Source organism: Palaemon carinicauda, chromosome 21, assembly GCF_036898095.1.
Source record: "Palaemon carinicauda isolate YSFRI2023 chromosome 21, ASM3689809v2, whole genome shotgun sequence".
Taxonomy (NCBI): Eukaryota; Metazoa; Arthropoda; class Malacostraca; order Decapoda; family Palaemonidae; genus Palaemon; species Palaemon carinicauda.
Window position 1 is genome coordinate 29,726,444 of NC_090745.1, and position 22,277 is coordinate 29,748,720.

Below are 22,277 nucleotides of genomic sequence, written 5' to 3' on the forward strand. Positions count from 1 at the left end.
AGAGGTCCTTAATTGATAAAAGACCCTGTTGCTTTTCCTGAGATGCAATGGTGACTTCGTCCAGTGAGAGGTCCTTAATTGATAAAAGACCCTGTTGCTTTTCCTGAGAAACAATGGTGACTTCGTCCTGTGAGAGGTCCTTAATTGATAAAAGACCCTGTTGCTTTTCATGAGAAGCAATGGTGGCTTTGTCCTGTGAGAGGTCCTTAATTGATAAAAATACCCTGTTGCTTTTCTTGAGAAGCAATGGTGACTTCATCAAGTTGGAGGTCTTTAATTAATAAAAGACCCTATTCCTTTTCCTGAGAAGCAATGGTGACCTCTTCCCGTGAGAGGTCCTTAATTTATAAAAGATCATGTTGCTTCCCCTGAGAAGCAATGGTGACTTTCTCCCGTGAAACGTCATTATTACTAAAAGACCCAGTTACTTCCCCTGAGAAGCAATTTAGACTTCTTCCTGTGAGAGGTCCTTAATTACTGAAAGACCCTGTTGATTTCTTTGAGATACAGTTTAGACTTCCTCCTGTGAGGTTCTTGATTACTAAAAGACCCTATTGCTTCTTTTGAGAAGCAATGGTGATTTTCTCCCTCGAGAGGTACTTAATTATTGAAAGACCCTGTTTCTCCCCCGGAGAAGCAATGGCAACTTTCTTTCATGAGAGGTCCATAATTAATTAAGGACTATGTTGCTTCTCCTGTCACTTTTCCTAAGAAGCCATGTTGACTTTGTTCAGTGAGAGGTCTTTTATTACTAAAAGACCCTGTTGCTTTTCCTGAGAAGCAATAGTGACTTCATCCAGTGAGAGGTCCTTTATTAATAAAAGACCCTGTTGCTTTTCCTGAGAAGCAATTGTGACTTCGTCCTGTGAACGGTCCTTAATTAATAAGAGACCCTGTTGCTTTTCTGAGTAGCAATGGTGACTTCATCCAGTGAGAGGTCCTTTATTTGTAAAAGACCCTGTTGCTTTTCCTGAGAAGCAATGGTGACTTCGCCCTATGAGAGGGCTTTAATTGATAAAAGACCCTGTTGCTTTTCTTGAGAAGCGATGGCAACCCCGTCCAGTAAGAGGTCCTTAATTGATAAAAGACCCTGTTGCTTTTCCTTAGAAGCAATGGTGACTTCTTCCAGTAAGAGGTCCTTAATTGATAAAAAACCCTGTTGCTTTTCCTGAGAAGCAATGGTGACTTCATGCTGTGAAAGGTGCTTCATTAACAAAAGACCCTGTTGCTTTTCCCGAGAAGCAATGGTGACTTCCTCCAGTGAGAGGTCCTTAATTAATAAAAGACCCCGTTGCTTTTCCTGAGAAGCAATGGTGACTTTTTGCTGTGAAAGGTGCTTCATTAATAAAAGACCTTGTTGCTTTTCCAGAGAAGCAATGGTGACTTCCTCCAGTGAGAGGTCCTTAATTGATAAAAGACCCTGTTGCTTTTCCTGAGAAGCAATGGTGACTTCTTCCAGTAAGAGGTCCTTAATTGATGAAAGACCCTGTTGCTTTTCCTGAGAAGCAATGGTGACTTCATGCTGTGAAAGGTGCTTCATTAACAAAAGACCCTGTTGCTTTTCCTGAGAAGCAATGGTGACTTCCTCCAGTGAGAGGTCCTTAATTAATAAAAGACCCCGTTGCTTTTCCTGAGAAGCAATGGTGACTTTTTGCTGTGAAAGGTGCTTCATTATTGAAAGACTGTGTTGCTTTTCCTGAGAAGCAATGGTTACTTCGTCCAGTGAGAGGTCCTTCATTAATAAAAGACCCTGTTGCTTCTCCTGAGAAGCAATGGTGTCTTCCTCCAGTGAGAGGTCCTTATTTAATAAAAGACCCTGTTGCTTTTCCTGAGAAGCAATGGTGACTTCGTCCTGTGAGAGATCCTAAAATTACTAAAAGACTCGGATATTTTTCCTGAGAGGCAATTATGACCTCGTCCAGTGAGAGGTCCTTTATTAAAAAAAGGACCCTGTTGCTTTTCCTTTGGAGCAATGGTGACTTCGTCCTGTGAGAGGTCTTTAATTGATAAAAGACCGTGTTACTTTTCCTGAGTAACAATGGTGACTTCGTCCAGTGAGAGTCCCTTCATTATTAAAAGACCATGTAGCTTTTCCTGAGAAGCAATGGTGACTTCGTCCTGTGAGAGGCCCTTAATTGATAAAAGACCCTGTTGCTTTTCCTGAGAAGCAATGGTGACTTCGTCCTGTGAGAGATCCTAAAATTACTAAAAGACTCGGATGTTTTTCCTGAGAAGCAATTGTGACCTCGTCCAGTGAGAGGTCCTTTATTAAAAAAGACACTGTTGCTTTTCCTAAGAAGTAATGGTGACCTCGATCTGTAAAAAGTCCTTAATTAATAAAAGACCCGGTTGTTTTTCCTGAGAAGCAATGGTGAATTCGTCCAGTGAGAGGTCATTAATTACTAAAAAACCCCGTTTCTTTTCCTGCCAAGCAATGGTGACTTCCTCACGTGAGAGGTCCTTCATTAACTAAAGACCCTGTGGCTTTTCTTGAGAAGCAATGGCGACCCCGTCCTATGAGAGGTCTTTAATTGATAAATGACCCTGTTGCTTTTCCTGAGAAGCAATGGTGACTTCGTCCAGTGAGAAGTCCTTAATTAATAAAAGACCCTGTCACTTTTCCTGCGAAGCAATGGTGACTTCGTCCAGTGAGAAGTCCTTCATTAATATAAGACCCTGTTTCTTTTCCTGAGAAGCAATGGTCACTTCTTCCTGTGAGAGATCCTAGAATTACTAAAAGACTCGGATGTTTTTCCTGAGAATCAACGGTGACTTCGTCCTCTGAGAGGACCTTGATTAATAGAAGACCCTGTTATTTTTCCTGAGAAGCAATGGTGAATTCTTCCAGTGGGAGGTCCTTAATTAATAAAAGACCCTATTCCTTTTCTTAAGAAGTAATGCTGACTTCGTCTAGTGAGAGGACTTTAATTAATAAAAGTCCCTATTCCTTTTCTTGAGAAGGAATGCTGACTTCGTCCAGTAAGAGGACCTTAATTAATAAAAGTCCCTATTCCTTAACCTGAGAAGCAATGGTGATTTCATCCTGTGAAAGGTCCATAATTGCTAAAAGACCCTGTAGCTTTTCCTGAGAAGCAATTGGGACTTCGTCCTGTGAACAGTCCTTAATTAATAAGAGACCCTGTTGCTTTTCTTGCAAAGATATGGTGACTTCGTTCAGTCAAAGGTCTTTAATTAATAAAAGACCTTGTTGCTTTTCCTGTGAAGCAATGGTAACTTCGTACAATGAGAGGACCTTAATTAATAAAAGACCCTGTTGATTTTCCTAAAAAGCAATTGTGAGTTTGTCCTGTGAAAAGTCCTTAAATAATAGAAGACCCTGTTGTTTTCCCTGGGAAGCAATGGTGAGTTCGTCCTGTGAGAGGGCCTTAATTACTAAAAGACCCTGTTTCTTCACCTGCCAAGGAATGGTGACTTCCTCCTGTAAGAGGGTCCTTAATTAGTAAAACTCTCTGTTGATTTTCCTGAGAAAAATGCTGACTTCGTCCTGTGAGAGATCCCTAATTAATAAAAGACCCTGTTGCTTTTCCTGAGAAGCAATGGTGAATTCCTCCAGTGAGAGGTCCTTAATTAATAAATGACCCTGTTTCTTTTCCTGAGAAGCAATGGTGACTTCTTCCAGTGAGAGGTCCTTAATTAATAAAAAACCCTGTTGCTTTTCCTGAGATGCAATGGTGACTTCCTCCAGTAAGAGGTCCTTAATTAATAAATGACCCTGTTGCTTTTCCTGAGAAGCAATGGTGACTTCTTCCAGTGAGATGTCCTTAAGTAATAAAAAACCCTGTTGCTTTTCCTGAGATGCAATGGTGACTTCCTCCAGTGAGAGGTCCTTAATTAATAAAAGACCCTGTTGCTTTTCCTGAGAAGCAATGGTGACTTCTTCCAGTGAGAGGTCCTTAATCAATAAAAAACCCTGTTGCTTTTCCTGAGATGCAATGGTGACTTCCTCCAGTGAGAGGTCCTTAATTAATAAAAGACCCTGTTGCATTTCTTGAGAAGCAATGGTGACTTCATGCCGTGAAAGGTACTACATTAATAAAACCCCCTGTTGCTTTTCCTGAGAAGCAATGGTGACTTCCTCCAGTGAGAGGTCATTAATCAATAAAAGTCCCTGTTGCTTTTCCTGAGAAGCAATGGTGACTTCTTCCAGTGAGAGGTCCTTAATTAATAAAAAAACCCTGTTGCTTTTCCTGATATGCAATGGTGACTTCCTCCAGTGAGAGGTCCTTAATTAATTAAAGACCCTGTTGCATTTCTTGGGAAGCAATAGTGACTTCCACCGGTGAGAGGTCCTTAACTAATAAAAGACCCTGTTGCTTTTTCCGAGAAGCAATGGTGACTTCGTCCAGTGAGATGTCCTTAATTAATAAAAGACTATGTTGCTTTTCCTGAGAGGCAATGGTGACTTCCTCCAGTGAGAGGTCCTTAATTAATTAAAGACCCTGTTGCATTTCTTGGGAAGCAATAGTGACTTCCACCGGTGAGAGGTCCTTAACTAATAAAAGACCCTATTGCTTTTCCTGAGAAACAATGGTGATTTCGTTCAGTGAGAGGTCCTTAATTAATAGAAGACCATGTTGCTTTTCCTGAGAAGCAATGGTGACTTCGTGCTGGGAAAGGTGCTTCAATAATAAAAGACCCTGTTGCTTTTCCTGAAAAGCAATGGTGACTTCCTCCAGTGAGAGGTCCTTAATTAATAAAAGACCCTGTTCCTTTTCCTGAGATGCAATGGTGACTTTGTTCAGTGAGAGGTCCTTAATTAATAAAAGACTCTGTTGCTTTTCCTGAGAAGCAATAGTGACTTCCTCCAGTGAGAGGTCCTTGATTAATAAAAGACTCTGTTGCTTTTCCTGAGAAGCAATGGCGACTTCGTGCTGTGAGAGGATCCTTGATTAATGAAAGACCGTTTTGCTTTTTCCTGAGAAGCAATGGTGACTTCGTCCATTGAGAGGTCCTTAATTAATTAAAGACCCTGTTACATTTCCTGGGAAGCAATGGTGACTTCTTCCAGTGAGAGGTCCTTAATTAATAAAAGACCCTGTTGCTTTTCCTGAGAAGCAATAGTTACTTCCTCCAGTGAGAGGTCCTTGATTATTAAAAGACTATGTTGCTTTTCCTGAGAAGCAATAGTGACTTCTTGCTGTGAAAGGTCCTTGATTAATAAAAGAACATGTTGCTTTTTCCTGAGAAGCAATGGTGACTTCGTCCAGTGAGAGGTCCTTAATTAATAAAAGACCCTGTTGCTTTTCCTGAGATGCAATGGGGACTTTGTCCAGTGAGAGGTCCTTAATTAATAAAAGACCCTGTTGCTTTTCCTGAGAAGCAATAGTGACTTCCTCCAGTGAGAGGTCCTTGATTAATAAAAGACTCTGTTGCTTTTCTTGAGAAGCAATGGCGACTTCTTGCTGTGAAAGGTCTTTGATTAATGAAAGACCCTGTTGCTTTTTCCTGAGAAGCAATGGTGACTTCGTCCAGTGAGAGGTCCTTGATTAATGAAAGACCCTGTTGCATTTCCTGAGAAACAATGGTGACTTCCTCCAGTGAGAGGTCCTTAATTAATAAAAGACCCTGTTGCTTTTCCTGAGAAGCAATAGTGACTTCCTCCAGTGAGAGGTCCTTGATTAATAAAAGACTCTGTTGCTTTTCCTGAGAAGCAATGGCGACTTCGTGCTGTGAAAGGTCCTTGATTAATGAAAAACCCTGTTGCTTTTTCCTGAGAAGCAATGGTGACTTCGTCCAGAGAGAGGTCCTTCATTAATAAAAGACCCTGTTGCTTTTCCTGAGATGCAATGGTGACTTTGTCCAGTGAGAGGTTCTTAATTAATAAAAGATCCCGTTGCTTTTCCTGAGAAGCAATGGTAACTTCCTCCAGTGAGAGGTCCTTAATCAATAAAAGACTCTGTTGCTTTTCTTGAAAAGCAATGGCGACTTCATGCTGTGAAAGGTCCTTGAATAATGAAAGACCGTGTTTCTTTTCCTGAGAAGCAATGTTGCCTTCGTCAAGTGAGAAGTTTAAACTGATAAAAGACCCTTTTCCTTTTCTTGAGAAGCAATGGTTACTTCGTCCATTGTGAGGTCCTTAATTGATGAAAGACCCTTTTGCTTTTCCTGAGAACAATGGTGATTTCGTTCAGTGAAAGGTTCTTATTTAATAAAAGACCTTGTTGCTTTTCCTGAAAAGCAATGGTGACTTCTTGCTGTGAAAGGTTCTTCATTAATAAAAGACCCTGTTGCTTTTCCTGAGAAGCAATGGTGACTTCCTCCAGTGAGAGGTCCTTAATTACTGAAAGACCCTGTTGCTTTTCCTGAGAAGCAATGGTGACTTCTTCCAGTGAGAGGTCCTTAATTGATAAAAGACCCTGTTGCTTTTCCTGAGAAGCAATGGTGACTTCGTGCTCTGAAAGGTGCTTCATTAACAAAAGACCCTGTTGCTCTTCCTGTGAAGCAATGGTGACTTCCTCCAGTGAGAGGTCCTCAATTAATAAAAGACCCTGTTGTTTTTCCTGAGAAGCAATGGTGACTTTTTGCTGTGAAAGGTGCTTCATTAATGAAAGACCGTGTTGCTTTTCCTGGAAAGCAATGGTGACTTCATCCAGTGAGAGGTCCTTCATTAATAAAAGACACTGTTGCTTTTCCTGAGAAGCAATGGTGTCTTCCTACAGAGAGGTCCTTAATTAATAAAAGACCCTGTTGCTTTTCCTGAGAAGCAATTATGACCTCGTCCAGTGAGAGGTCCTTTATTAAAAAAAGGACCCTGTTGCTTTTCCTGAGAAGCAATGGTGACTTCGTCCTGTGAAAGGTCATTCATTAATAAAAGACCATGTTGCTTTTCCTGAGAAGCAATGGTGACTTTTTGCTGTGAAAGGTGCTTCATTAATGAAAGACTGTGTTGCTTTTCCTGAGAAGCAATGGTGACTTCGTCCAGTGAGAGGTCCTTCATTAATAAAAGACCCTGTTGCTTCTCCTGAGAAGCAATGGTGTCTTCCTCCAGTGAGAGGTCCTTATTTAATAAAAGACCCTGTTGCTTTTCCTGAGAAGCAATGGTGACTTCGTCCTGTGAGAGATCCTAAAATTACTAAAAGACTCGGATATTTTTCCTGAGAGGCAATTATGACCTCGTCCAGTGAGAGGTCCTTTATTAAAAAAAGGACCCTGTTGCTTTTCCTTTGGAGCAATGGTGACTTCGTCCTGTGAGAGGTCTTTAATTGATAAAAGACCGTGTTACTTTTCCTGAGTAACAATGGTGACTTCGTCCAGTGAAAGGTCATTCATTAATAAAAGACCATGTTGCTTTTCCTGAGAAGCAATGGTGACTTTTTGCTGTGAAAGGTGCTTCATTAATGAAAGACTGTGTTGCTTTTCCTGAGAAGCAATGGTGACTTCGTCCAGTGAGAGGTCCTTCATTAATAAAAGACCCTGTTGCTTCTCCTGAGAAGCAATGGTGTCTTCCTCCAGTGAGAGGTCCTTATTTAATAAAAGACCCTGTTGCTTTTCCTGAGAAGCAATGGTGACTTCGTCCTGTGAGAGATCCTAAAATTACTAAAAGACTCGGATATTTTTCCTGAGAGGCAATTATGACCTCGTCCAGTGAGAGGTCCTTTATTAAAAAAAGGACCCTGTTGCTTTTCCTTTGGAGCAATGGTGACTTCGTCCTGTGAGAGGTCTTTAATTGATAAAAGACCGTGTTACTTTTCCTGAGTAACAATGGTGACTTCGTCCTGTGAGAGGCCCTTAATTGATAAAAGACCGTGTTACTTTTCCTGAGAAGCAATGGTGACTTCGTCCTGTGAGAGATCCTAAAATTACTAAAAGACTCGGATGTTTTTCCTGAGAAGCAATTGTGACCTCGTCCAGTGAGAGGTCCTTTATTAAAAAAAGACACTGTTGCTTTTCCTAAGAAGGAATGGTGACCTCGATCTGTAAAAAGTCCTTAATTAATAAAAGACCCGGTTGTTTTTCCTGAGAAGCAATGGTGAATTCGTCCAGTGAGAGGTCCTTAATTAATAAAAAACCCTGTTTTTTTTCGTGAGAAGCAATGGTGACTTCATCCAGTCAGAGGTCATTAATTACTAAAAAACCCCAATTCTTTTCCTGCCAAGCAATGGTGACTTCCTCACGTGAGAGGTTCTTCATTAACTAAAGACCCTGTTGCTTTTCCTGAGACGCAATAGTGACTTCGTCCAGTTAGAGGTCCTTAATTAATAAAAGACCCTGTCACTTTTCCTGAGAAGCAATGGTGACTTCGTCCAGTGAGAGGTCCTTCATTAATAAAAGACCCTGTTTCTTTTCCTGAGAAGCAATGGTGATTTCATCCTGTGAAAGGTCCATAATTGCTAAAAGACCCTGTAGCTTTTCCTGAGAAGCAATTGGGACTTCGTCCTGTGAACGGTCCTTAATTAATAAGAGACCCTGTTGCTTTTCCTGCAAAGATATGGTGACTTCGTTCAGTCAAAGGTCTTTAATTAATAAAAGACCTTGTTGCTTTTCCTGTGAAGCAATGGTAACTTCGTACAATGAGAGGACCTTAATTAATAAAAGACCCTGTTGCTTTTCCTAAAAAGCAATTGTGAGTTTGTCCTGTGAAAAGTCCTTAAATAATAGAAGACCCTGTTGTTTTCCCTGGGAAGCAATGGTGAGTTCGACCTGTGAGAGGGCCTTAATTACTAAAAGACCCTGTTTCTTCCCCTGCCAAGGAATGGTGACTTCCTCCTGTAAGAGGGTCCTTAATTAGTAAAACTGTCTGTTGATTTTCCTGAGAAAAATGCTGACTTCGTCCTGTGAGAGATCCCTAATTAATAAAAGACCCTGTTGCTTTTCCTGAGAAGCAGTGGGGACTTCCTCCAGTGAGAGGTCCTTAATTAATAAAAGACCCTGTTGCTTTTCCTGAGAAGCAATGGTGACTTCTTCCAGTGAGAGGTCCTTAATTAATAAAAAACCCTGTTGCTTTTCCTGAGATGCAATGGTGACTTCCTCCAGTGAGAGGTCCTTAATTAATAAAAGACCCTGTTGCATTTCTTGAGAAGCAATGGTGATTTCATGCTGTGAAAGGTGCTACATTAATAAAAGACCCTGTTGCTTTTCCTGAGAAGCAATGGTGACTTCCTCCAGTGAGAGGTCATTAATTAATAAGAGACCCTGTTGCTTTTCCTGAGAAGCAATGGTGACTTCTTCCAGTGAGAGGTCCTTAATTAATAAAAAACACTGTTGCTTTTCCTGAGAAGCAATGGTGACATCCTCCAGTGAGAGGTCCTTAATTAATAAAAGACCATGTTGCTTTTCCTGAGAGGCAATGGTGAATTCCTCCAGTGAGAGGTCCTTAATTATTAAAAGACCTTGTTGCTTTTCCTGAAAAGCAATGGTGACTTCCTCCAGTGAGAGGTCCTTAATTAATAAAAGACCTTGTTGCTTTTCCTGAGATGCAATGGTGACTTCCTCCAGTGAGAGGTCCTTAATTAATGAAAGACCGTGTTGCTTTTCCTGAGATGCAATGGTGACTTCCTCCAGTGAGAGGTCTTTACTTAATAAAAGACTCTGTTACATTTCCTGAGAAGCAATGGTGACTTTCTCCAGTGAGAGGTCCTTAATTAATAAAAGACCCTATTGCTTTTCCTGAGAAATAATGGTGATTTTTTTCAGTGAGAGGTCCTTAATTAATAAAAGAACATGTTGCTTTTCCTGAGAAGCAATGGTGACTTCGTGCTGTGAAAGGTCCTTAATTAATAAAAGACTCTGTTGCTTTTCCTGAGAAGCAATGGTGACTTCCTACAGTGAGAGGTGCTTAATTAATAAAAGACTCTGGTGCTTTTCCTGAAAAGCAATGGTGACTTCCTCCAGTGAGAGGTCCTTAATTAATAAAAGACCCCGTTGCATTTCCTGAGAAGCAATGGTGACTTCTTGCAGTGAGAGGTCCTTAATTAATAAAAGACCCTGTTGCTTTTCCTGAGATGCAATGGTGACTTTGTTCAGTGAGAGGTCCTTAATTAATAAAAGACCCTGTTGCTTTTCCTGAGAAGCAATAGTGACTTCCTCCAGTGAGAGGTCCTTGATTAATAAAAGACTCTGTTGCTTTTCCTGAGAAGCAATGGCGACTTCTTCCTGTGAAAGGTCCTTGATTAATGAAAGACCCTGTTGCTTTTTCCTGAGAAGCAATGGTGACTTCGTCCAGTGAGAGGTCCTTAATTAATTAAAGACCTTGTTGCATTTCCTGAGAAGCAATGGTGACTTTTTCCAGTGAGAGGTCCTTAATTAATAAAAGACCCTGTTGCTTTTCCTGAGAAGTAATAGTGACTTTCTCCAGTGAGAGGTCCTTGATTAATAAAAGACTCTGTTGCTTTTCCTGAGATGCAATGGCGACTCTGTGCTGTGAAAGGTCTTTGATTAATGAAAGACCCTGTTGCTTTTTCCTGAGAAGCAATGGTGACTTCTTCCAGTGAGAGGTCCTTAATTAATAAAAGACCCTGTTGCTTTTCCTGAGATGCAATGGTAACTTTGTCCAGTGAGAGGTCCTTAATTAATAAATGACCCTGTTGCTTTTCCTGAAAAGCAATAGTGACTTCCTCCAGTGAGAGGTCCTTGATTAATAAAAGACTCTGTTGCTTTTCCTGAGAAGCAATGGCGACTTTGTGCTGTGAAAGGTCCTTGATTAATGAAAGGCCCTGTTGCTTTTTCCTGAGAAGCAATAGTGACTTCGTCCAGTGAGAGGTCCTTGATTAATGAAAGACCCTGTTGCATTTCCTGAGAAGCAATGGTGACTTCTTCCAGTGAGAGGTCCTTAATTGATAAAAGACCCTGTTGCATTTCCTGAGAAGCAATAGTGACTTCCTCCAGTGAGAGGTCCTTGATTAATAAAAGACTCTGTTGCTTTTCCTGAGAAGCAATGGCGACTTTGTGCTGTGAAAGGTCCTTGATTAATGAAAGACCCTGTTGCTTTTTCCTGAGAAGCAATGGTGACTTCGTCCAGTGAGAGGTCCTTGATTAATGAAAGACCCTGTTACATTTCCTGAGAAGCAATGGTGACTTCTTCCAGTGAGAGGTCCTTAATTAATAAAAGACCCTGTTGCTTTTCCTGAGAAGCAATAGTGACTTCCTCCAGTGAGAGGTCCTTGATTAATAAAAGACTCTGTTGCTTTTCCTGAGAAGCAATGGCTACTTCGTGCTGTGAAAGGTCCTTGATTAATGAAAGACCCTGTTGCTTTTTCCTGAGAAGCAATGGTGACTTTGTCCAGTGAGAGGTCCTTAATTAATAAAAGACCCTGTTGCTTTTCCTGAGATGCAATGGTAACTTTGTCTAGTGAGATGTCCTTAATTAATAAAAGACCCTGTTGCTTTTCCTGAGAAGCAATGGTGACTTCCTCCAGTGAGAGGTCCTTAATCAGTAAAGGACTCTGTTGCTTTTCTGAGAAGCAATGGCGACTTCATGCTGTGAAAGGTCCTTGAATAATGAAAGACGGTGTTGCTTTTCCTGAGAAGCAATGGTGCCTTCGTCAAGTGAGAAGTTTTAAACTGATAAAAGACCCTGTTGCTTTTCCTGAGAAGCAATGGTTACTTCGTCCATTGTAAGGTCCTTAATTGATGAAAAACCCTGTTGCTCTTCCTGAGAAGCAATGGTGACTTCTTGATGTGAAAGGTTCTTCATTAATAAAAGACCCTGTTGCTTTTCCCTGAGAAGCAATGGTGACTTCCTCCAGTGAGAGGTCCTTAATTAATAAAAGACCCTGTTGCTTTTCCTGAGAAGCAATGGTGACTTCTTCCAGTGAGAGGTCCTTAATTGATAAAAGACCCTGTTGCTTTTCCTGAGAAGCAATGGTGACTTTGTGCTGTGAAAGGTGCTTCATTAACAAAAGACCCTGTTGCTTTCCCTGAGAAGCAATGGTGACGTCCTCCATTGAGAGGTCCTCAATTAATAAAAGACCCTGTTGTTTTTCCTGAGAAGCAATGGTGACTTCGTCCAGTGAGAGGTCCTTAATTAATAAAAGACCCTGTTGCTTTTCCTGAGATGCAATGGTAACTTTGTCCAGTGAGAGGTCCTTAATTAATAAAAGACCCTGTTGCTTTTCCTGAGAAGCAATGGCGACTTTGTGCTGTGAAAGGTCCTTGATTAATGAAAGACCCTGTTGCTTTTTCCTGAGAAGCAATGGTGACTTCGTCCAGTGAGAGGTCCTTGATTAATGAAAGACCCTGTTGCATTTCCTGAGAAGCAATGGTGACTTCTTCCAGTGAGAGGTCCTTAATTAATAAAAGACCCTGTTGCATTTCCTGAGAAGCAATAGTGACTTCCTCCAGTGAGAGGTCCTTGATTAATAAAAGACTCTGTTGCTTTTCCTGAGAAGCAATGGCGACTTTGTGCTGTGAAAGGTCCTTGATTAATGAAAGACCCTGTTGCTTTTTCCTGAGAAGCAATGGTGACTTCGTCCAGTGAGAGGTCCTTGATTAATGAAAGACCCTGTTACATTTCCTGAGAAGCAATGGTGACTTCTTCCAGTGAGAGGTCCTTAATTAATAAAAGACCCTGTTGCTTTTCCTGAGAAGCAATAGTGACTTCCTCCAGTGAGAGGTCCTTGATTAATAAAAGACTCTGTTGCTTTTCCTGAGAAGCAATGGCTACTTCGTGCTGTGAAAGGTCCTTGATTAATGAAAGACCCTGTTGCTTTTTCCTGAGATGCAATGGTGACTTTGTCCAGTGAGAGGTCCTTAATTAATAAAAGACCCTGTTGCTTTTCCTGAGATGCAATGGTAACTTTGTCTAGTGAGATGTCCTTAAATAATAAAAGACCCTGTTGCTTTTCCTGAGAAGCAATGGTAAATTCCTCCAGTGAGAGGTCCTTAATCAATAAAGGACTCTGTTGCTTTTCTTGAAAAGCAATGGCGACTTCATGCTGTGAAAGGTCCTTGAATAATGAAAGACCGTGTTGCTTTTCCTGAGAAGCAATGGTGCCTTCGTCAAGTGAGAAGTTTTAAACTGATAAAAGACCCTGTTGCTTTTCCTGAGAAGCAATGGTTACTTCGTCCATTGTAAGGTCCTTAATTGATGAAAAACCCTGTTGCTCTTCCTGAGAAGCAATGGTGACTTCTTGCTGTGACAGGTTCTTCATTAATAAAAGACCCTGTTGCTTTTCTGAGAAGCAATGGTGACTTCCTCCAGTGAGAGGTCCTTAATTAATAAAAGACCCTGTTGCTTTTCCTGAGAAGCAATGGTGACTTCGTCCAGTGAGAGGTCTTTAATTGATAAAAGACAGTGTTACTTTTCCTGAGTAACAATGGTGACTTCGTCCAGTGAAAGGTCCTTCATTAATAAAAGACCATGTTGCTTTTCCTGAGAAGCAATGGTGACTTCGTCCTGTGAGAGGTCCTTAATTGATAAAAGACCTTGTTGCTTTTCCTGAGAAGCAATGGTGACTTCGTCCTGTGAAAGATCCTAAAATTACTGAATGACTCGGATGTTTTTCCTGAGAAGCAATTGTGACCTCGACCAGTGAGAGTTCTTTTATTAAAAAAAGACACTGTTGCTTTTCCCAAGAAGGAATGGTGACCTCTATCTGTAAAAAGTCCTTAATTAATAAAAAAAAAACCGGTTGTTTTTCCTGAGAATCAACGGTGACTTCGTCCTGTGAGAGGACCTTGATTAGTAGAAGACCCTGTTGTTTTTCCTGAGAAGCAATGGTGACTTCTTCCAGTGGGAGGTCCTTAATTAATAAAAGACCCTATTCCTTTTCTGAAAAGCAATGCTGACTTCATCCAGTGAGAGGTCCTTAATTAATAAAAGTCCCTATTTCATTTTCTTGAGAAGGAATGCTGACTTCGTCCAGTGAGAGGACCTTAATTAATAAAAGTCCCTATTCCTTTTCCTGGGAAGCAATGCTAACTTCGTCCATTGAGAGGATCTTAATTAATAAAAGACCTCGTTGCTTTTCCTTAGAAGCAATTGTGAGTTCTCTTGTGAGAGGTCCTTAATTAATAAAAGACCCTGTTGCTTTTCCTGAGAAGCAATGGTGAATTCGTCCAGTGAGAGGTCCTTAATTAATAAAAGACCCTGTTTTTTTTCGTGAGAAGCAATGGTGACTTCTTCCAGTGAGAGGATCTTAATTAATAAAAGTCCCTATTCCTTTTCTTGAAAAGAATGCTGACTTCGTCCAGTGAGAGGACCTTAATTAATAAAAGTCCCTATTCCTTTTCCTGGAAGCAATGCTAACTTCGTCCATTGAGAGGTCTTAATTAATAAAAGACCTCGTTGCTTTTCCTTAGAAGCAATGTGAGTTCTCTTGTGAGAGGTCCTTAATTAATAAAAGACTCTGTTGCTTTTCCTGAGAAGCAATGGTGATTCGTCCAGTGAGAGGTCCTTAATTAATAAAAGACCCTGTTTTTTTTCCTGAGAAGCAATGGTGACTTCGTCCAGTGAGAGGTCCTTAATTACTAAAAGACCCCGTTTCTTCTCTTGCCAAGCAATGGTGACTTCCTCAGTGAAGAGTCCTTCATTAACTAAAGACCCTGTTGCTTTTCTGAGAAGCAATGGACCCCGTCCTATGAGAGGTCTTTAATTGATAAAAGACCCTGTTGCTTTTCCTGAGAAGCAATGGTGACTTCGTCCAGTGAGAGGTCTTAATTAATAAAAGACTGTCACTTTTCCTGAGAAGCAATGGTGACTTCGTCCAGTGAGAGGTCCTTCATTAATAAAAGACCCTGTTGCTTTTCCTGAGAAGCAATGTGACTTGTCCAGTGAGAGGTCTTTAATTAATAAAAGACCCTGTTTTTTCCTGAGAAGCAATGGTGATTCGTCCAGTGAGAGGTCCTTAATTAATAAAAGACCCTATTCCTTTTCTGAGAAGCAATGGTGACTTCATCCAGTGAGAGGACCTTAATTAATAAAAGACCCTGTTCCTTTTCCTGAGAAGCAATGGTGACTTCGTCCAGTGAGAGGTCCTTAATTAATAAAAGACCCTGTTGCTTTTCCTGAGAAGCAATGGTGACTTCGTCCAGTGAGAGGTCCTTAATTAATAAAAGACCTGTTGCTTTTCCTGAGAAGCAATGGTGAGTTCTCTTGTGAGAGGTCCTTAATTAATAAAAGACCCTGTTGCTTTTCCTGAGAAGCAATGGTGATTCGTCCAGTGAGAGGTCCTTAATTAATAAAAGACCCTGTTTTTTGTGAGAAGCAATGGTGACTTCGTCCAGTGAGGTCCTTAATTACTAAAAGACCCTGTTCTTTCTTGCCAAGCAATGGTGACTTCCTCAGTGAGAGGTCCTTCATTAATAAAGACCCTGTTGCTTTTCCTGAGAAGCAATGGTGACCGTCCTATGAGAGGTCTTTAATTGATAAAAGACCTGTTGCTTTTCCTGAGAAGCAATGGTGAGTTTGTCCTGTGAGAGGTCCTTAATTAATAAAAGACTGTGCTTTTCCTGAGAAGCAATGTGACTTTGTTCCAGTGAGAGGTCCTTTATTACTAAAAGACCCTGTTGCTTTTCCTGAGAAGCAATAGTGACTTCATCCAGTGAGAGGTCCTTTATTAATAAAAGACCCTGTTGCTTTTCCTGAGAAGCAATGGTGACTTCGTCCTGTGAAGGTCCTTAATTAATAAAGACCCTGTTGCTTTTCCTGAGAAGCAATGGTGACTTCGTCCAGTGAGAGGTCCTTTATTGTAAAAGACCCTGTTGCTTTTCCTGAGAAGCAATGGTGACTTCGCCCAGTGAGAGGCTTTAATTGATAAAAGACCCTGTTGCTTTTCCTGAGAAGCAATGTGACTTCGTAGTGAGAGGTCCTTTAATTAATAAAAGACCTGTTGCTTTTCCTAAGAAGCAATGGTGACTTCGTTCAGTGAGAGGTCCTTAATTAATAAAAGACCCTGTTGCTTTTCCTGAGAAGCAATGGTGACTTCGTCCTGTGAAGGTGCTTATTAATAAAAGACCCTGTTGCTTTTCCTGAGAAGCAATGGTGACTTCGTCCAGTGAGAGGTCCTTCATTAATAAAAGACCCTGTTGCTTTTCCTGAGAAGCAATGGTGACTTCGTCCTGTGAGAGGTGTTTAATTAATAAAAGACCCTGTTGCTTTTCCTGAGAAGCAATGGTGACTTCTCCAGTGAGAGGTCCTTAATTAATAAAAGACCCTGTTGCTTTTCCTGAGAAGCAATGGTGACTTCGTCCTGTGAGAGGTCCTTATTAATAAAAGACCCTGTTGCTTTTCCTGAAAAGCAATGGTGACTTCGTCCTGTGAGAGGTCCTTAATTAATAAAAGACCCTGTTGCTTTTCTGAGAAGCAATGGTGACTTCGTCTGTGAGAGGTCCTAATTACGAAAAGACTGTTTTTTCCTGAGAAGCAATGTGACTTCGTCCAGTGAGAGGTCCTTTATTAAAAAAAGACCCTGTTGCTTTTCCTGAGAAGCAATGGTGACTTCGTCCTGTGAGAGGTCCTTAATTAATAAAAGACCTGTTGCTTTTCCTGAGAACAATGGTGACTTCGTCCAGTGAGAGGTCCTTAATTAATAAAAGACCTGTTGCTTTTCCTGAGAAGCAATGGTGACTTCGTCCTGTGAGAGGTCCTTATTAATAAAAGACCCTGTTGCTTTTCCTGAGAAGCAATGGTGACTTCGTCCTGTGAGATCCTTAATTATAAAAGACCCTGTTGCTTTTCCTGAGAAGCAATGTGACTTGATCAGTGAGAGGTCCTTAATTAATAAAAGACCCTGTTTTTCCTGGGAAGCAATGGTGACTTCGTCCTGTAGAGGTCCTTAATTAATAAAAGACCCTGTTGCTTTTCCTGAGAAGCAATGGTGACTTCTTCCAGTGAGAGGTCCTTAATTAATAAAAGACCCTGTTGCTTTACGTGAGAAGCAATGTGACTTATCCAGTGAGAGACCTTAATTGATAAAAGACCCTATTGCTTTTCTTGAGAAGCAATGTTTGACTTCGTCCAGTGAGAGGTCCTTAATTGATAAAAGACCCTGTTGCTTTTCCTGAGAAGCAATGGTGATTTGTCCAGTGAGAGGTCCTTAATTGATAAAAGACCCTGTTTTTCGTGAGAAGCAATGTGACTTCGTCCAGTGAGAGGTCCTTAATTATAAAAGACCCTGTTGCTTTTCTGAAGCAATGGTGACTTAATCCAGTGAGAGGTCCTTAATTAATAAAAGACCCTGTTGCTTTTCTTAGAAGCAATGTGACCTCCTCAGTGAGAGGTCTTTAATTGATAAAAGACCCTGTTGCTTTTACGAGAAGCAATGTGACTTCGTCCAGTGAGAGGTCCTTAATTAATAAAAGACCCTGTTGCTTTTCCTGAGAAGCAATGTGACTTCGTCCAGTGAGAGGTCCTTAATTGATAAAAGACCCTGTTGCTTTTCCTGAGAAGCAATGGTGTTTTTTCCAGTGAGAGGTCCTTAATTGATAAAAGACCCTGTTGCTTTTACTGAGAAGCAATGGTGACTTCATCCAGTGAGAGGTCCTTAATTAATAAAAGACCCTGTTGCTTTACGTGAGAAGCAATGTTTACTTCATCCAGTGAGAGGTCCTTTAATTAATAAAAGACCTGTTGCTTTTCCTGAGAAGCAATGTGACTTCGTCCAGTGAGAGGTCCTTTAATTGATAAAAGACCCTGTTGCTTTTCCTGAAGCAATGGTGTCTTTCAGTGAGAGGTCCTTTAATTAATAAAAGACCCTGTTGCTTTACTGAGAAGCAATGGTGACTTCGTCCAGTGAGAGGTCTTTAATTAATAAAAGACCCTGTTGCTTTACTGAGAAGCAATGTGACTTCTTTGTGAGAGGTCCTTAATTAATAAAAGACCCTGTTTGCTTTTCCTGAGAAGCAATGACTTCGTCCAGTGAGAGGTCTTTAATTAATAAAAGACCCTGTTGCTTTTCGCCTGAGAAGCAATGGTTTTCATCCAGTGAGAGGTCCTTAATTGATAAAAGACCCTGTTGCTTTACGTGAGAAGCAATGTTTACTTCATCCAGTGAGAGGTCCTTAATTGATAAAAGACCCTGTTGCTTTACGTGAGAAGCAATGTTTACTTCATCCAGTGAGAGGTCCTTAATTGATAAAAGACCCTGTTGCTTTACGTGAGAAGCAATGTTTACTTCATCCAGTGAGAGGTCCTTAATTGATAAAAGACCCTGTTGCTTTACGTGAGAAGCAATGTTTACTTCATCCAGTGAGAGGTCCTTAATTGATAAAAGACCCTGTTGCTTTACGTGAGAAGCAATGTTTACTTCATCCAGTGAGAGGTCCTTAATTGATAAAAGACCCTGTTGCTTTACGTGAGAAGCAATGTTTACTTCATCCAGTGAGAGGTCCTTAATTGATAAAAGACCCTGTTGCTTTACGTGAGAAGCAATGTTTACTTCATCCAGTGAGAGGTCCTTAATTGATAAAAGACCCTGTTGCTTTACGTGAGAAGCAATGTTTTACTTCATCCAGTGAGAGGTCCTTAATTGATAAAAGACCCTGTTGCTTTACGTGAGAAGCAATGTTTACTTCATCCAGTGAGAGGTCCTTAATTGATAAAAGACCCTGTTGCTTTACGTGAGAAGCAATGTTTACTTCATCCAGTGAGAGGTCCTTAATTGATAAAAGACCCTGTTGCTTTACGTGAGAAGCAATGTTTACTTCATCCAGTGAGAGGTCCTTAATTGATAAAAGACCCTGTTGCTTTACGTGAGAAGCTATGTTTTCTTCATCCAGTGAGAGGTCCTTAATTGATAAAAGATCCTGTTGCTTTACGTGAGAAGCAATGTTTACTTCATCCAGTGAGAGGTCCATAATTTATAAAATACCTGTTTCTTCTCCTGGCAAGCAATGGTGACCTCCTCTGGTGAGAGGTCCTTAATTATAAAAGACCCTGTTGCTTTTCCCGAGAAGCAATGGTGACTTCGTCCAGTGAGAGGTCCTTAATTGATAAAAGACCTGTTGCTTTTCCTGAGATGCAATGGTGACTTCGTCCAGTGAGAGGTCCTTAATTGATAAAAGACCCTGTTGCTTTTCCTGAGAAACAATGGTGACTTCGTCCAGTGAGAGGTCCTTAATTAATAAAAGACCCTGTTGCTTTTCCTGAGAAGCAATGGTGGCTTCGTCCTGTGAGAGGTCCTTAATTGATAAAAACCCTGTTGCTTTTCCTGAGAAGCAATGGTGACTTCATCAAGTTAGAGGTCTTTAATTAATAAAAGACCCTATTCCTTTTCCTGAGAAGCAATGGTGACCTCTTCCCGTGAGAGGTCCTTAATTTCTAAAAGATCATGTTGCTTCCCCTGAGAAGCAATGGTGACTTTCTCCCGTGAAACGTCATTATTATAAAAGACCCAGTTACTTCCCCTGAGAAGCAATTTAGACTTCCTCCTGTGAGAGGTCCTTAATTACTAAAAGACCCTGTTGATTCCTCTGAGATACAGTTTAGACTTCCTCCTGTGAGGTCCTTGATTACTAAAAGACCCTATTGCTTCTTTTGAGAAGCAATGGCGATTTTCTCCCTCGAGAGGTTCTTAATTACTGAAAGACCCTGTTTCTCCCCCGGAGAAGCAATGGCAACTTCCTTTCATGAGAGGTCCGTAATTAATTAAGGACTATGTTGCTTCTCCTGAGAAGCAATGGTGCCTTCTTCTTGTGAGAGTGCCTTTAATTACTAAATGATCCTGTTGCTTCCCCTGAGAAGCAATGGTGACTTCCTTCCATGAGATATCTGTAATTACTTAAAGACTCTTTTGCTTCCCCTGAGAAACAATGGTGCCTTCTTTCTGTGAGAGGTCATTAATTACTAAAAGACCCTGTTGCTTACCCTGAGAAGTAACGGCATCTTCCTCCCATGAGAAGTCCTCCATAGATGGTCTTTCAGGTTTTCCCTCGAAAGATTGGCTTCTGAAGGAGTTGAAGCACAGCGCACTGCAGTAATGTCTTTTGTTAATATCATGTATGGCATAGGCTCATCCTCTTCCTGTACCAAGAAAAGGTTTCTCTTTTTAGGCCCTGTGTCCTAAGCCTCTTCTTCCTCCGTATTTTCTCGTGCATAGGTACTGCAGGTTGTCCCTCTCAAGGGTTAAACCTCACTCCCCAATCCTTTGTGGTAAGTTTGTGCACTGAACCTCCTCAATGAAGGGAGCATGCTCCCTTAGGACACCCTCACTACCGTGAGTAGTTGTTCTTTCTCAAGAGTACTTCTCCTTCAGCACGTTCTAACTGTTCGGAGTGAGCAGAGGAGTTCACTAGTGTTCTGTATGGTCTAGCTCTTCTGGGTGAGTAGGGGTGCACCTGTGCCCTTCTCTATTTAATACAGTAGGTTATTTATTACTCCTCCATGGCAACAAGACACAGTCAGCTGTCTGGTATTGAATAGGCACCTGAGGGGCCCACCGCTGCAGGGTTTTTTCTCGTTGAGGTGGGGATGTCAGTTTACCATCCCACATCCCTTCCCTCCAAGCTAACTTCATGCTCTTCAAGCAGTAGCACAGTAACATCCTTCCGTGCTCCCACCACCACTTTGGTGCCTGTACCTTGGTCTCAGACCGCGACTCATTCAGCCCCACTGGTGCCAGCCCCCTCTCAAATACCAATTTTTGTTTCTGGGGGTCAGAGATACGTAAAGACTGGGAATTTGAATTCTCACCATTCGATCCGAGACCTTTTAAGGAAGGATCTTGGCCTAGATCTTTTGCAAGTTTCTCAGAGTTGGCATAAACTTCGGCAGGGGAAACTCCTCCAGGAGTCACTTTATGTCGTGCACAAACAAGAATATGTGCACTGGCCGAGCCCGAGCCTTCAGCACGCTCCCATACCCCTACCCTTTGGAATCCCGACGAAACTTCTTTTCCTTTGACGTGTGTTTTTCTAGGAAACCCTTGGCCCTAGGGCTCCCTTTGTTCATGGGCAATCGAACACATCATCATCCTTCTGTGTTTCCCCTGCCTCGTCGGCGCCTGCACATAGACCTGGTGTTCCGACACCATCCTCCGCTATCAATGCCAGCTCCCTCTTGCAAACAAATGCGCATGCTTCCAGGTATCAAAACACCTAGAAACAAGAGCTGCCTGGGCAGGGCATTCCATTCCTTACTGGATCTAGGAAAGGTTTGGCCTAGTCCCAGTTTTACACCAACTGAGGTGTCGCAAGCTGAGGCAGGTCTCTCCGCCTTCTGGACATACTTTTGCCCTAGAACTAGTAGAGTAGATCTCAGAAATCTTATTTTAGAGCCCTACAGGCTCCCTCTAAATCTAGGCAGACTCTCCTCTTGGAAGTTTCCTGGTTCTCATTGTCCCCAAAGTTTTCACATTCACAGGAAATTCCTGACCCCCAGGGACTTCTATGAAGGAGGCACATAGCTTCCTACCTCCTTCTAAGACAAGTCACAGGGTTTGAAGGATTTGAACTCCCTCCCAAAGTATTGAGTGTCAATAGTAGTCTGTGACCCCAATCTCTTTAGCGAAGGATTCAGAGGGCATTGCTACATTTCAGTTCCTACTCCCAAGGAAATTCCTCACAGGCTTCGCTCCCCTTTCAAGGCTCTTTATGATGACCGTGACCCACCCCTGGCTCAGCCTAGTTTGAGCTGTGGGAGTGAGTGCTCTATACAGCAGCAATTCTGACTACTCAGAAGGTGCATGCTCTGAAACTCCTTCCACCGAGAAGGGTGTGCCAGATTCAATATTGCTTCAGGTTTTATCCAGCTCTCGTACAGTCAATGGCCTTGGTAAACATGCCTATTTCTCCCCCTAAGGGAAAGTACGACCGTAGGCTTGCTCTACTGCACCATACAGTCGCCCCCCCTCTCTCTCTCTAGTGACTGGTTTGGGATTGATTGATACTGCAGTGTTGAATTCACTATTTGTTTTGTTGTGATCAAATCTGTATCATTACAAAATTGTCATGTTATCGATTTAAAATACATGTGTCAGACAATGAATAATACAATGATTTGTATATTGATCGTTGTAGGCTCCTCTAAACTGCAGTTATTACTTTAACATACTATACTACATAATTGTGCACAACATTATACATACACGATGCGATTTTGTGGTAGTTTTGGAGATTGCTCTATAGTAAGTGTATTCTATGTGAATTCTCGTTAAGAACTACTTTATACATTCATGATGGAGATGTATAGGCACCACTTCGCAAGTGTTTATGCCCCGCATATAAATGGCTTGATTCTTTTTCTATGATGGGGTTCAACATATGTTAAGGTTAAAGCTTAATGTGCTTGGGATAAGTGCTTTCTTACTCTAGTTGTGAGCACATTTCTTTTGCTGGCTTTCAACTCTGTTTATTCTAGTTTCCTTTCTTTTGTAATCTCATTT

General features: G+C 41.4%; 3 protein-coding genes across 4 annotated transcripts in view; 1 reads left to right on the top strand and 2 right to left on the bottom strand.

Moving 5' to 3' along the window:
* The window catches only part of LOC137615248 (uncharacterized), a 68,461-nt gene that overhangs the window by 37,924 nt on the left and 8,260 nt on the right, over nt 1–22,277 (top strand). The gene's annotated exons all lie outside the window — the stretch shown is intronic.
* LOC137614814 (involucrin-like) lies at nt 4,527–6,629 on the bottom strand. The gene is made up of 3 exons (XM_068344478.1): nt 6,342–6,629; nt 5,425–5,688; nt 4,527–4,892 (listed from the first exon to the last, which is right to left on the bottom strand). The coding sequence occupies exons 1-3, from the start codon at nt 6,627–6,629 to the stop codon at nt 4,527–4,529; spliced, it is 918 nt and encodes a 305-aa protein (XP_068200579.1).
* Nucleotides 8,233–18,753, bottom strand: LOC137614815 (uncharacterized). Its single transcript, XM_068344479.1, has 6 exons — nt 18,517–18,753; nt 17,922–18,377; nt 11,857–12,098; nt 10,276–10,686; nt 9,844–10,156; nt 8,233–8,439 (listed from the first exon to the last, which is right to left on the bottom strand). The coding sequence occupies exons 1-6, from the start codon at nt 18,751–18,753 to the stop codon at nt 8,233–8,235; spliced, it is 1,866 nt and encodes a 621-aa protein (XP_068200580.1).